The sequence below is a fragment of the Pristis pectinata genome, chromosome 1 (assembly GCF_009764475.1).
Source record: "Pristis pectinata isolate sPriPec2 chromosome 1, sPriPec2.1.pri, whole genome shotgun sequence".
NCBI classification, from domain to species: Eukaryota; Metazoa; Chordata; class Chondrichthyes; order Rhinopristiformes; family Pristidae; genus Pristis; species Pristis pectinata.
In genome coordinates this window covers 51,312,726-51,325,179 of record NC_067405.1, presented here as the reverse complement: position 1 = coordinate 51,325,179, position 12,454 = coordinate 51,312,726, and the positions used below count along the sequence as shown (strand labels likewise).

General features: G+C 39.2%; 1 protein-coding gene across 2 annotated transcripts in view; it reads left to right on the top strand.

The window, feature by feature from the left end:
• Positions 1 to 1,031: 1,031 nt before the first annotated feature.
• The window catches only part of nckap1 (NCK-associated protein 1), a 119,518-nt gene continuing 108,095 nt past the window's right edge, over positions 1,032 to 12,454 (top strand). The window contains exon 1 of one of the 2 annotated variants that reach the window (XM_052021405.1): positions 1,032 to 1,372. In XM_052021405.1, the coding sequence (XP_051877365.1) occupies positions 1,268 to 1,372 (105 nt within the window). In that variant the 5' untranslated portion in view covers positions 1,032 to 1,267. The remainder of the gene's footprint in view (positions 1,373 to 12,454) is intronic. The other variant, XM_052021397.1, reaches the window with a different exon arrangement.

The window sequence follows — 12,454 nt, the reverse complement described above, 5'->3', positions numbered from 1 at the left end:
GCATTCCATGCTCACAATGGAGAAACCAAATGCAAATTGGGTGATTGCTTCGCAGAAAACCTCCATTCACTCCTCAAGAGTGACCTCCAGCTTCCAGCAGTCTGTCACTTTACTACTCTATCCCACTCCCATGCTGACGTCTCTGGCTTTAGCCTCTTTACACTATTCCAACAAAGCCCAATGTAAGCTCAAGGAACAGCATCTCATCTCCTGACTTGGCAAATTATTTCCCTCAGGACTAAACAGTGAATTCAACAATTTCAGATAACCAGCCTTTCCAGATTGTGTAAGAACTGGCTTCTTCTGTGGAAAAGATGTCAATCTGTAATGTTAACTCAGTTTTTCTTTCTCCACGGATGCCTCCTGATCTGTTGAGCATTTTCAGCATTCTCTTTTTATTTCTGATGTCCAACAACTGCAGTGTTTTGTAAGTCAGCAGCTTTTCCTTCTGGCTTCTGTCTTCATTCATCTCCTTCTACTTACATCTGTTCCAGACAGATGAGCTGTGATCAACAAACCTTTCGCATTCTCTTTCAGCCAGCGCCACTACACTCCAAGTCTTTCAGTTTCCCTTGGTCTTCACCTGATTTACTGACATTTCCTTTGTTCTCATCTCTGCAATTTTAAACATTTCCGAGTTCTGATTGAAACTCATCAAATTGAAACATTAACTCTGTTTCTCCGTCCGCAGACGTTGTCTGACCTGCTTAGTACCTCCAGCATTTTTTTTTTGTCTTTATTACAGGAATGGGACTGAGTGCATCAGTCTACAAAGGATAGACTGGCATTCGATGGGCTGAATGGCCTATTGAGATTCTTTTAAGGATGCATCGAGTGGAGAACAGTTGCATATAAAGCATGCGCTTAAAATGATTCGCACTGAAAGAGTGCCTACACCATGATCTCCACTCCGGTTCCTCTAATCAAAGGCGCGCCGCGCTGAGAAGTGCAAGAGCCACGTCCCGGTGCGAGTGCCAGCGGTTGGCGTGGGCGGGGAGGGGGCGGGTGTGGGTGCGAGTCAGCCGGGGACTGGGGGGCGCTGGTGAGCGGCGGTCACGTGGGGGCAGCACGGCACGGGAGGAAGAGCCTCGGTCTGGGCCCGGGCCACCACCTAGAGAAGGAGCTGAGGGCGAGGGCGGGGCGCGCCGTTGCTGCTTTGCGTTGATGGAGGATTTGCCCTCTGATTAGCTTTGGCCCGCGATCGGAAACCTCTCCTTTCCTCGGCCGAAATTACAAAAAAATAAAACAGCCGACGTGCCCCTGCAACATGTCCCGGGCCGTGATGTCGAGCCAGCAGAAGATCGCGGAGAAGCTGACAATCCTGAACGACAGAGGGATTGGTATGCTGACCCGAATTTATAACATCAAAAAGGTGGGTGCTGCTAGGCTTAGTGCTGCCAGGGACAGGGGTGACCAGCCGGCCTCTACTCCCTATCTGACCATCCCTGGTGTTCCCATCCAAATTTGCCCCGTGTCTCCATACATGATGTTTCCCAGTGCCCGGCCTGCAGTGATTCCAATCAGACGCCTTGTGCACAAAACCAGTTGAGGATTATTTGAGTTTGAATTCCGGCTTGTTCCTTTTTGTGTGTGTGTCAAATGCATCACGGAGTAATGCCTGTTTATTTTCTTTTTCGCAGTGTAATAAGGTAGAAGAGTTAGCCTTCGTCTTGGGAGACGTTTGAGCCTATTGAATTAGGTGTAATTTTTAACGTGCGGATATTTTAACCCTGTTAATTTTTAAATGCGACCACTTTCAATTGAAGTCAATATTGTCTGTGGGTCCGGTGAGATGAGGAAGACTGCACAAATATTGTGATGATCAGAAATTTTTATTTTTCCACCAAAAGGTTGTTTTCTCTAAATATGCACGTGAAGATTGCAAGCATTTGATTAAGTTGAGATATGTTTAATAAGTCGCGAGCCATCATTTGATTTTGCTGTTTTATTTTAATATATTAAGATCAGGTAATTTTAAATAACTAGTCCCATTTTTAAGTGTAACTTAATCACATAAGATCGAACCAGATCAGTGAACCCTATGGATATCAAAGGAAACTCAATGAGGTGGTTTTTTTGGCCGGATGTGTGGCTTCTGATTGTGTTTCATAGAGGAAGTTGTACAAAATCACACACGTTCTTTACTGCTTCATAGGAGTATGTGTACATATTTCTAAGTAAACGATTTGCCCCACGGGGATCTAAACAATCCGTCCACTGGATGAAGTTTAGTTTATTTGCCAATGCCCCAACAGTGGTATGTGACTGGTTTGATGGACTTGAAAGAGAAAAAAATTAGAATGCTAATATATGGCCACAGCTGTATCCTAAATGTGCAGTGTTTTATTTTACCTAATATTAGGGGAAATATTATGGATAAAGATGTCACTAATAGTTTTAAACTGCAAGTGAGTGTTATTAGATCATATTAAATGGCTTTGGTACAACTTTTAAATCTGTAGTTGAATTGAGTATGTACATTGACATTTGTCACTGTTTAGAAGTGCCTTATAAGTTCAGATTTCCATTTATATAACTCTATGCAAGATGCTGCACATTTTGCAAGGTGGTATCAAATAAAATACAAAAAATTCTGTTAAAGTCATGGAAGTTTAAGCAGAAAAATTGTATATTTTAAAAACATCTATAGAAACACTTGAAGGTCTCAGTTCTGCACCTTACACGGGTTTCTCCTTTCATTTTCATTGTAGTGAAATCCTAATCTAGACATGTTTTGGCAAAGCGGTGTTGTAGTTTTATTCCAATAATTTCAGGTTTCTTACTTTTGTTGTGCACTTACTAGGATTACTAGGATTGAATTACGTGATTAAAATCTCATACTCCAGAGTTTCTTCAAATCTTTCGATCTCTTTCCATCCGCTTTAAATAAAAACGCTTCACAAAATGTTCAGGTTTTAGTTGCCCTTCTAATAGTTTATTTCCTATTTTGTTCAGGGTCGCAACAACTTCAAGTTGTCAAATGCAGTTTGCCATATAATCAAAAAGCTATACAGGCTGGGCTGGATCATGAAACATATTTATGGAAATTAGGATTTGTTGAACCATGGCTTGAACTCTTTACATTCTGTGCAACTGCATCCATACACAAATTTGACCTTGAATATTGATATTATACACAATCTTTGTATTAGTGCAAATTGCGTCAGCTATAACACTCATTTGTTACTTGTTATGGATCAGGAAAAACTGAACAGTGACTTTCTTTCAACTGTAATGTTTTTCATACAAGTTAATTATGATCCACTCAGTCAATGTAACTTTGAAATTTAAACCACAGAGCTTGTGTTCAATTTACTGTTTCTTTGTCAGAAGTAGATTGTCTCTTGTTTATCTACTGCTTTATAGATGTGAAGAAATGATGTTTGGTTTCAGAAATCATTTTTTTCTGAAATTTTTAAGTTTTTAAACCATGCAACCAAATGCCTTTTCTTGTTTGGCATTTCTGGAACAAAAGCAGTGGCAGTGTAACTTGTGTTAAGCTTTTAGATGTTCACTAGTGTTGTTGTAATAACATTGTATACAGTATAGCAATACTAATTAAAAGTAAACTTAGAGAACTGTTAAAATAGAAGTCTGCTGAACTAATTGGAAGAATTTATCATTTTTGTCATCTTGACCTGTGGAATTTTTTTATACTGAAATTTGTTGATTAACATGAATTATGGATTTAGCTGATAAGAGAACGTTAATTTTTATTTCTGGCTTGTCATGGTTGACATCTTGTTCTAGTATTCAGTTGTAGTTGCCCAAGATGGTGTGATGACACCACTTTGCAGTTTTAAGAATCCTAGGATGTAGTGTAACTAAAAAGCAGTAATTAATGTAGTAAGATATTCGTGAGGGGCTTCACTAGAAAAGTGGGAAATTGGAGATGCACATTGCTATAAGTGGAGGGTCCCAGAGATGATTTAGAACTGAGAAATAAGCCTCAAAGGGATTGGAAAACAATAATAAGAATTTTTAAATTGTCATCGGTGGACCAAGATATCGTGTTGATCAATAACTGCAAAGAAGACTGGTGAATAGCATCGTACAGGTTAAGACACAGGAAGCAAAGCTTTGGATGTACTTGGTGAAATGTCAGCCAAGTGACCGTTGAAATTGTGGAGCCAGGAGGTGATACAGTAAGGAATAAGCACTTTAACAAAACAAGCTGAGGAAGAGATGGATATCCAAGGTGTTGCAGGAGGTTGAATTAGATGCGTTAGTAAAGCAATGGATACAGGGTTGTTTTTCTAACGATTAAGTGAGAAGCTCACAATGAACATAAACAAAAATATACTGCTTTGTGCCCTCTTTCTTTTAAGTCCTGATGAAGGGTCTCGGCCCAAAACTTCAACTATTCATTTCCCACCATAGATGCTGCCTAACCTGCTGAGTTCCTCCAGCATTTTGTGTGTGTTGATTCTGCTTCGTATACTGGCTGATCATAATTCTCATCCTTGTTTTCCAATCCAATTCACTAGAAATTGAGCACGTTTGAAAATGGCAATATACACTTGGAGTAATGATTGCAGTATTTTCATATTAAAATGGAAGATACTACTTGTGCTTCAACTAATTTTAAAACACTGCAAGTCTACACTTTAAGTCGTTAGTAATCGTGTGAAGATGTATTTCTACTGTCTGTGGCTATCTCTTATGCAATCCCATGTTCTCTGGCTCATAATGCTGCTGTCTGACTTTTATCTTCTATTTATTATTTCGGTATATCCTGTCTCTTTCACAAACAGTTATCTGTGTGCTTATTTGTCATTTTTCACATGCTCCATAAGATTGTCCTTAGTGGCGTGCACTCTGCACATTATGGTGTGCTTTTATGTCTTCCTTTCTGCACACTTTCTCCAAGTATTTCAGGCACTGTTGTGAATTGTTTGGGTTGTTTTGCATGTATTGTACATTGCATATGGTATATTTATGTGGATTTTCTGAAGTTCTTTTCCCAGAGCTTCTGTATGCGTGCATTTTTTTGTATCCTTTATGGGTATTGTTTCCTCGTTCTGGATTACTTGTTCTTTGTATGTTTCTTCTGGCAATCAGTAGCAACTTGATAAATGCTGATTTTTAAAAAAAACATTAAGGGGGTTAAATTGCAGGATTTGAGTTCCTGCTAATTTTCACAATTACTGGTGCAGCCCTTGAGGGCCGATCTTATGTGCCCTGCCACTTAAAGCTAGTCTGCACCAATCAGCCTTCACCTCTTAAAGGACAGTTATGTTTGTGGCTGTAGTAAGTAATGTAAGAACTTTTGGAGCGTATTTCATCTAGAGAGGCTTTGAAGAATGACATGATGTGTTCGGGAGCAGGTTCCAAAATTTTCCAGTGCTGTGTTGCAGGAGGAGGAGAGAGATCCTTTATGTGTAGTGGCCCAGGTGGTTGAATCGGCACGTGCTCCTAAGGTCGTGGGAGCAGATGGTGAAAGGAGAAAAGGCCCAAGAACCTTGATACAGTGATAGAGTATTTTTAATGACTTTGGACATGGTCAAGGTCAATGAATGCATCTTCAAAATGCCACTGTCCCAATGCATGACCAACATCAGACACTTTCTCAACGTACCACATTTGGAGCTTATTCCCCAACAATCTTTCTTTGACTTTTGACACCCAATGTTTATCGTTTTGCTTTGCACAGTGGACTCCATCACAATCCAACATAAGATGGTGATGCCTTGCATTGTAGTGCTGTACTGGCATACCACCCAGGATGTAGTACACATCATGCAGGCCTAAACTACTGCCATGCTGCAGTGTACCTTGGCCATTCAGCAATATGTTCTTCCCAACAGAGTATGAGGATTGCTGAAGTGAAATAAGTTGTCCCTGGAGTACAAACTTGTTCTCCATTGGAAGTATTTGAGATTTCACCACTTGCTCTCCATTGATATTTTGTCTATTGTCTGTCAAGTTGCTAGCCCAGACTGCTACTGCCTGTCTAAAGTAGTGTGGCCTATTGCTGGTCTGTTCAATTCCAAGACTGCTGAAAACTGTCCACTGAAGCCACCGTGCATTTTCTACTATGTATCATTAGCTTTCCATCAGGTGCACTTGAGGCACTGGGTTTTCATTACATGAGCTGATATTTCTGTTTTGTGGTCTATTTTGATTTATAAAACTGCATTGGAATGTTAGTTTGGTCTTGGCTTTTATTTTTTGTTGTGTAAGTGCTATGGGCAGTAACAAAAGGAAGGTAAAATCGAAGGGGAATTGAGGCTGAAACATTTGCTGGTATCTCAGTTGGGTCAGAAGACTTCTTGATCAACTATTTGCCAGATAGTGATGAAGGCTATACTGACCAAATGTTGAGGTTGGATATTGTATAGAAGATCAGCACAAATCCTTGCATGTTTTGAGCATTGCAAGATTCTTCCAAAACTGTTCTGTAGAGGAAGTTGCAGAATGCATTGCTTTCATTAAACTTAGTGTAGCAGCATAACTATGATTGTAGGTATGCTGTGCATGTGTGAATTACTCATCAGTCATGATTTGTGATAAGTAGCCCATATCGTTTTGTAGCTGCTCTTTGACATCTTGTGATACCTTATACAAATGGCACAGGACTGCTTCAGAATGAAAGTATTATAACTTTGGCCTGGATTGCAGATATTTAGTGCCCTGAATTTGATTATGATTGGATGGATTTTCAGGGAATGGAATCGCTTTAGCTTCTAGTACATCTGAGTTATGAGACAGAGCCTGTATATTGGCTTTCTGCCTTGTGGGCAAGCCTGCAATCATTGGGAAGCTGCGTGTTTGCTCATTCCTGGTGCTTTCTGGCAAGTGAGGATGGAGTTTCATCAGCACTGTTTGATTAGAGAACATGAAGTGGACAGCAAACTGTGTGAATATCTCTAACATGGAAGGAGACTAGTACTTAGAAGCTGACAGACATAGTTACTACTCGGTGTCACTTCTGACTTCCTGAGGTTGCACTTTTACCTGGAAGTGGTGGGAGATATCAGTGAGAATTTCTATAGTGCATTGAGTTGCTGAGTTTTTGGTAGCAGAGTTATTCCTGGATGAGTGTGATCTCCGTTAAGAAGTATTCTCTAGCAATTGTCCCCTTCCATTTTCTCTCCCCACTCTTTTGCCACTTTCAGGGCTTGCCCTGCTCTGTGTACCCTCTGCTCATTGTTGTGCTCCATTCCAGTGGAAATGCTTGTCAATACATCTTGAAACACTGGTTTATGTCAATCCCTTGAAACAAAGGCAGAGTCATTCAGAATTGTTGCATCAGCCAGGAGAGATCAATCAACAACCAGCAAAGTCACCACTCAGGAGCTGAGCACCAGTAATGGCAATGTGAAGGTGAAATTTGCTAAGTACTTCAAATGTCACGAACCAGCAGCAAAAGAAACACACCGAGTCATGATTCGGTGTTAAAAACTATTTTATTAATCACTACTTATGATAATACGTAAAATAAAAGTAAAAATGTTAGTATGTTAGAATTCAAAAATGTTAAACCTTGAACATTAACCCCAAAAACTAAACTCTGTGTGTGTGTGGCAAAGTCCCAAACTCCAAGTTCAGGAATGGTTCTTAAAGTTCAGTTCCGCAAGCCATAAGGTGAAACATGAGCAAAGGCTTCTTCAACAACCACCGTTGTCTGAAGATAAGACGTAGACGGAGAGAAACATAGAGAGAGTAATTACGAAGTCCAAATGTTCCAGGATGGAACCCAAACAACACTTCAGTGTTTACTCCGTAGTGACTTCCTCACCCCGAAAAGCATCCGAATCGTGGTCGTCCACACAAATACCTGTTTCCTTTTACAGGTCAGCAACAAAGTGAACTCCACCGGATTACTTCCAATTTCCATACGTGGATTGCAGTTATTGTTTCTCATCCATCGATAGAGAAACTAGCAGGCTAGTGTCTCTCTCCCTTTTCTCTCTCTCTCCCTTCTTCTGACCTCTTCAACAATGTCATTACGTCCTTTATCTTCTATTGACGTGAGCACGCCACACACACACACACTCTCTCTATCTTAAAGGGACTTTCACCGAGTCCGTAACACAAAGTACAGTTGGATCATTCCATACCTTTGGCATGATTAAATGAAAATCAGGAAATGGTGAAGATGCAGATAAAGGTGGGAATCACATGGTGAAGGAGCAAAGACCCTTCCAACGACTGTATTATCTTGGGTATACTCCACTGTGGGGTTTGATTGAATGATTGCCACACACACTGGATGTGGAACCAAACATGGCCATTATCAGAGCATTGACATCAGTGTCCTTTAACTTGCCCCTGACACTGGTGTGCATTGCTAAACCAGATTTCAAGAGGGATATCTATCATTACGTCCTTCAAACCTATCACACCTGATCCACTGTGGGATGAATGGCACAAATGAGAACATGGATTTTGGTTGTCATTTTGCATTTAGTTCAGTTCCCACAATTTCTGTATGGTGAAGTGGGAATTGGCACTACACAATTGAATATTGTGCTCTTGCATGCAACTCACAACCAAGACAATTTTTGTTTGAAGAGTGGATCTTAATTATGAATGCTAATTATCATAGTCAGGGCTTTCCCAGAGGGAACATTCTGGTTTTTTTATAACAGGAAGGGGAAGTTTCAGGGGAGTGCTTCCTTTTTGAATTCATTCTGCCAGATTGTTAAGGAGTGTCATTTGATTGGCTGCGAGATGTGTTCTCCCAATGGAATGCTAACTCATTCCAGGTTGTGTGGGGTTTTCCTTTTTGAACGTGAGTTTTTGAGGAGGAAATTGTAAAGAAGTGACTGGGAATAAAGTGTAATTAAAAAATCTACAGTAATACTGTAGAGTTCTCATTTTACAAAGTCAATGCACGAGCTTCAGCAGAATGGTTCCATCATTGAATTGAGATAAAATTTGTACAATTAAATAGAATGATCTTAGACATTTTGAGGAAAGAGATTATTGGCACAGTTTAATGGCCTTGATAGTATTAAACGAAAAAGGACATTGCTCTAATTCAACTGTACTATGCTGAGTGGCTGCAGTTCAAACATGCTTGTGTGTGTAAAAAATAAACAATAAACTCAACTAGTGTCTGCATTAAGATGTTAGCTCTATAGCAGTAACGTTAGTTGCCAGCAGTGTAAATTTGTTATTAGAATTGAAACAGCTGTTGTAATTGAACAAAAAAGTGGGCTCTTAAAACTTTTTTCAGTACCTTGATCTTTTAAAAATAGAAATGCCAGTACTTTTTCTCCCCAACTATGTTGAGTTAAATGTTTAACATTTGCTATTTCAAACCCCATAGAAATATAATGGTTGTAGATGTTGGAAGAAAATCTTAATTTATGCCAAGATCAAAATAGTAAAGCCTTAATTTAAAGCTGAAATTACATATCAATCCAGGGTTTCTTTGATTTATCTCGTCGTTGTGCAGCATTGGGTCCGAATATTTGATTGGCTCAAAAAATAGTTTTTGGCTGCCAGGAAGCTTTGGACTTGTAAATGGGTGTGGTTCCAAGCTTTTGTAGATAATGATTTCATTAGAAAGATTAAATGAGATGGATGTTAAAATTCTCTTTGAATCTATGCATGTATTGAACTGCATAATATTGATTACCTTGAATCAATGTGACCGTTTAAAGTCAAACATTTTTAAAGTGACTTTATGGCCTAGTAACTGCTTGTAAGTATTTTGAATGAATTAATTTAAGTGGTAAATCCTGAAGGTTGTATACTAAACTATTATGTTGCCCTGCTATGCTTTGGGTGAGTGAGGGGTGGGGCAAGCAAATTGTTCAGGTAATATGCTGTTTCTTGAATTTTGGGAATGGCACCCTCAAAAGCAATAATAATATTGCACTATTTTACTGTTTTTTTTTGATGGGTTTTAAGACATGAAAGCTAGATTTTGTATAGTAGTAGCCTCCTAAAGTATCTGATGTAGACTGCATCAGGCTACTTTCTAAATATTGCTTTAATTTGTCTGTGTTATCAGGCAACTATGTTATGAATAATGTGTGAATATTAAGTATAACTTGAGCATTTGGCTCACCATTGCTGATTTATAAATGGGAAGTGAGGATGAAAGTTCACACTATAAATACAGTAAATACAAATCTGGCATTTTTTAACAAACGAAATAACAAACAGATTTATTGTTCATGTGATCATACCTCTCTTTCATCTGTTTGATAATTCTAACTCATTTTAAATGCCATAGAATGGAAATAACTTGATGATTTGAGTAATTGAATCTTGGGTTATGATTAATGTAATGTATAATTAACAGAAAACACTGCCTTCATCTGTGAGGGGTAGGGACACAGACTTGCTGTGGATAACAGCAGAAAGCACACAACTCTGAGGCCACTGGCAATGATGCTAAGGTTGCAATGACATACAGTGGTCAACCCCTCCATGGAAATACCAATTTCTATGTTCGTTTCATCTTCTAAGCTTCGATTGTCAAAACAAGCATGATTTGCATTTGATTTATTGCAGCCTTGACTGGCTTTGGATTTTTCTCACCATTCACAGCGGCTGGTACCCAGTGGCTCTCATTGAAGCATAAACTGCAGGGTTTTCAACACAACTACCCATTTTCCCAATCGCAGCATAGGCTGCACACCTGGCCCATGTTCCTGACTCCAGTATTCCCGTCCCTGACTATGTCTCCATTTGCATATCCAGCTTGCACACAGACTCTTGATATTTCACAACTTGATAGCACAAGACATCAAAATCAATTCATCCATGGCAAACAGAATTCACTGAACAGCACAGGAGGGCTCTGGAGGAACATGTGGTGCTTGCAACACTCCCAATAATACATGGTTGACTTTGTGAGTATGTGGATCCTTGGATAGTGAGTCACCAGATAACTAAGTGTTGGTATGTCGCTGTTTATTGTACAGCCCTAGCATTGAGCCAACTACTAGATCCCATATGATAATTGCCATTGGATTGAACTCTGACATTTAAATTACATTAACAATTTTCTTGCCTGTCGGCTTGCTACTGCATAGGTACAGAAGGTAGTATGATACATTACTAATTTGACTTTCGTTATCATTTGCCTTTGTCGTGGACAACATTTTTGAACTTTTACATACTCATCTAACATACTGTCCTGTAAAAATGAGGTCAAGAATTGACCATTTATCTTCTGGTTTCAAGATAAAGTTTAAACTAATGTATTTAGTGTTTGGGTTAATTTGCTAGTGTTATTTCTCCTTTTACCTTTTCCTGTGCAGTATTTTTAATTGTTAATCTGTCCTTTCACTACTTGAGCCAACTTGTACATTGTTCATGCATTATGTCAACATTTTCTTTTGCCTTTATCTTTGGTTTGGTAGCGTCAGTGAAGTAGATGGTTTTGCCTTCTGAGTGCTATTTGTGATTTGTGCTCCAGTGAATTGGGTAGTAGAGCCATTGAGGATTTTAACTGTCCTAATGTGTCATTTGTCCTACAAGACACTAAGTTCTCACCGTGTGAAATGAACCATGAGGAGTGCTGTTGTCTTGTTGCTGCTGCCTTTCTCTATGATGGCATTTTAAGGCTGCTGGATGCTTGATTCTTGTCTTTGTTTAAAGTGTACCTGGTTTTCAGTGGATGGCACTTAAGTGTTGTTTGCTCCATTTGAATCTACTTTAGTGCAATAAACTACAGGTTGAAACTCTCTGGTCCAGCATTCTGTGGTCTGGCACTTTTTGAATACATAGTATAGATCTATACTAACTAAGATCTAATATTAACTAAGATCTGTACTATCCTGTAGCTGATTAACCAACACATTTTCTGTGATTTGCTGTCGTATTTTGTTCAATAATTCTATCATACAGCAACTTGGGATATTCTGTCATGTTAAAAAAATGCTTTAGAAATTCTGGTTGTGTTTGAGGTGAGCTTGGTTAGAGTAGCATTGGTGCCATTTGATGTGGTTGACAATAGCTGTTTTCTGATGTTGGAAACGTGATGAAAGGCAAGAAAGGATTGCTTACTACTGTCACAACTCTTCTGCGACTTTCTCCATTTGAGCTGTCTTTGGTACTGTGGCACGGGTACAAACCTGTTTGGAAGAGTACTGGCCAATAGAGGAACGAATTTAAGTGGGGTGGTGCTGACTGATCCAGTGGAAACTAGTGATTCAGGCACAAATCTTCCTTGCAACTAATGCAGTTGTATCAGTTTAGAAGCACTTTATCATATCTGCCTGCATATTATTCACTCTTGTAAAATGCCAGTTTTTTTTTGCAACATTATTGGATGGGTTTAAGCCTTAAATTAGAGAAAGGATTATCTATTAAAGTAAGCAACCAGAATTTTGGTTCTTATTCTCCAAACTTGTTATAAAATTTCAATCTTCAGTTTATTCCTTTCACCTAAGTTGAACATGCAAAAATAAAGTTAATGCTGCCCTTGGAACAGTCTGGAAGCCCCTTAAGATAAAAAGCCACCCATCCTTCCCCTGCCCCACTCCCC